We start from the raw sequence: 1,259 nt of genomic DNA, 5'->3' as shown, positions 1-1,259 counted from the left end.
CAGTACGGCTATAATCCTGCGTTTTTCGTCAGTTTGAACGCTGCGCGTCCTGTTTAAGGCTTTGACAGTTCCCCACAGGAAAAAAATGAACAAAGGGACTGGAAGGATCAGGAAACACGCCATAAGGATTATTAATTCCCCCATCAAATCATTAATGATCAACAATGACAGACAAATAAGCCAGGCCACAATGCAGATTTTGACTGACGTCCTGATGTTTCGCCTCAGTCTGTACCAGAGCGGCCAGGCCACAGTCAGGTACCTGCAAGATCCACATTCACAGTCAGTTTGTGGACATGGGAGGAGCCACGATGGGGAACAGATAGTTACCTTTCCAAGGAGATGATCACCATAAAGCAAATGCTGACCATGAGACCATAGTTAAAAATGTGGTAAAAGTATTTGCAAATCTTCGTCTGATTTGTTGCCACGAAAACGACGGTGCAGCAAAGCTGAAGGAGGTCGGAGATCAGGAGGTTGATGACGTACACGGGGGCAACGTGGTCCGCTCGTACCTGCAAGGTGAGCATCAGAAACGCTCACAGGAATGTTTTCTAAAAAATTTGGGCTTCAAAATTTAGTCCAAAACAAATAAATCAATAGAGAGAATGTCCATACCACTGAACGAAGAGCGATGATCGCAACGAGGGCCAAAGGGAGACCAACACCAGCGAAGAACAACGAAGACACATAGATGGCATATTCCCCTTCATAACAGCCGTACGTGATATTCTGGTGGAATGAGTTACTAGACGTTTGATTTTCCATCACGTTTCACCTTGAAAAAGAATTTTAAAAAAGTACTTTAGGGAAAATTTGGCAAATGCTCATTATACTGAAAAAAGGGGAAATAAAACTTTAGAAAAACAAGCAAAACAAGAATTGTTACGGTTAAATATTAGATAATCTGTGTTTAAAATAATCATGATGATAAATGAAGAAATAAAAATGTATACAGTAGATTTAGCTTTAATTAAACACATCAGCACTCATTGGTGTTCATGCTATAAAAGTTTTTGTTGATAATTTTTTTAAAATTTTTTTTGTCTCAGAATAAACAACTTTATATCTTCTTAGTTGTGTACTGTTGATAGCGTCTATGGTTTTGCTTTAATATGAATATTTTTAAAGAACAAATGCTGCTAAGTGTTGTCAAATTAGATCATATTATTAAACTACAGCGATTTGCAGTTGTCATAAACAATACAAATTTAAAAAAATAAGTTATTTAAAAATGTTAATATATTGTTAATATTCTG

General features: G+C 37.1%; 1 protein-coding gene across 1 annotated transcript; it reads right to left on the bottom strand.

The window, feature by feature from the left end:
- Positions 1–6: 6 nt before the first annotated feature.
- On the bottom strand, positions 7–778 carry LOC112141650 (G-protein coupled receptor 4; the record flags this gene model as incomplete). Its single annotated transcript, XM_024264780.1, has 3 exons — positions 619–778; positions 331–515; positions 7–262 (listed from the first exon to the last, which is right to left on the bottom strand). Coding segments are annotated over exons 1-3 (591 nt in total), but the record flags the coding sequence as incomplete, so codon positions are not given.
- Between the last annotated feature and the right edge of the window lie 481 nt (positions 779–1,259).

The sequence above is a fragment of the Oryzias melastigma genome, unplaced genomic scaffold (genome assembly GCF_002922805.2).
Source record: "Oryzias melastigma strain HK-1 unplaced genomic scaffold, ASM292280v2 sc06852, whole genome shotgun sequence".
Lineage (NCBI taxonomy): Eukaryota > Metazoa > Chordata > Actinopteri > Beloniformes > Adrianichthyidae > Oryzias > Oryzias melastigma.
The sequence above is the reverse complement of the archived record's forward strand: the minus strand, read 5'-3'. Positions and strand labels throughout refer to the sequence as shown.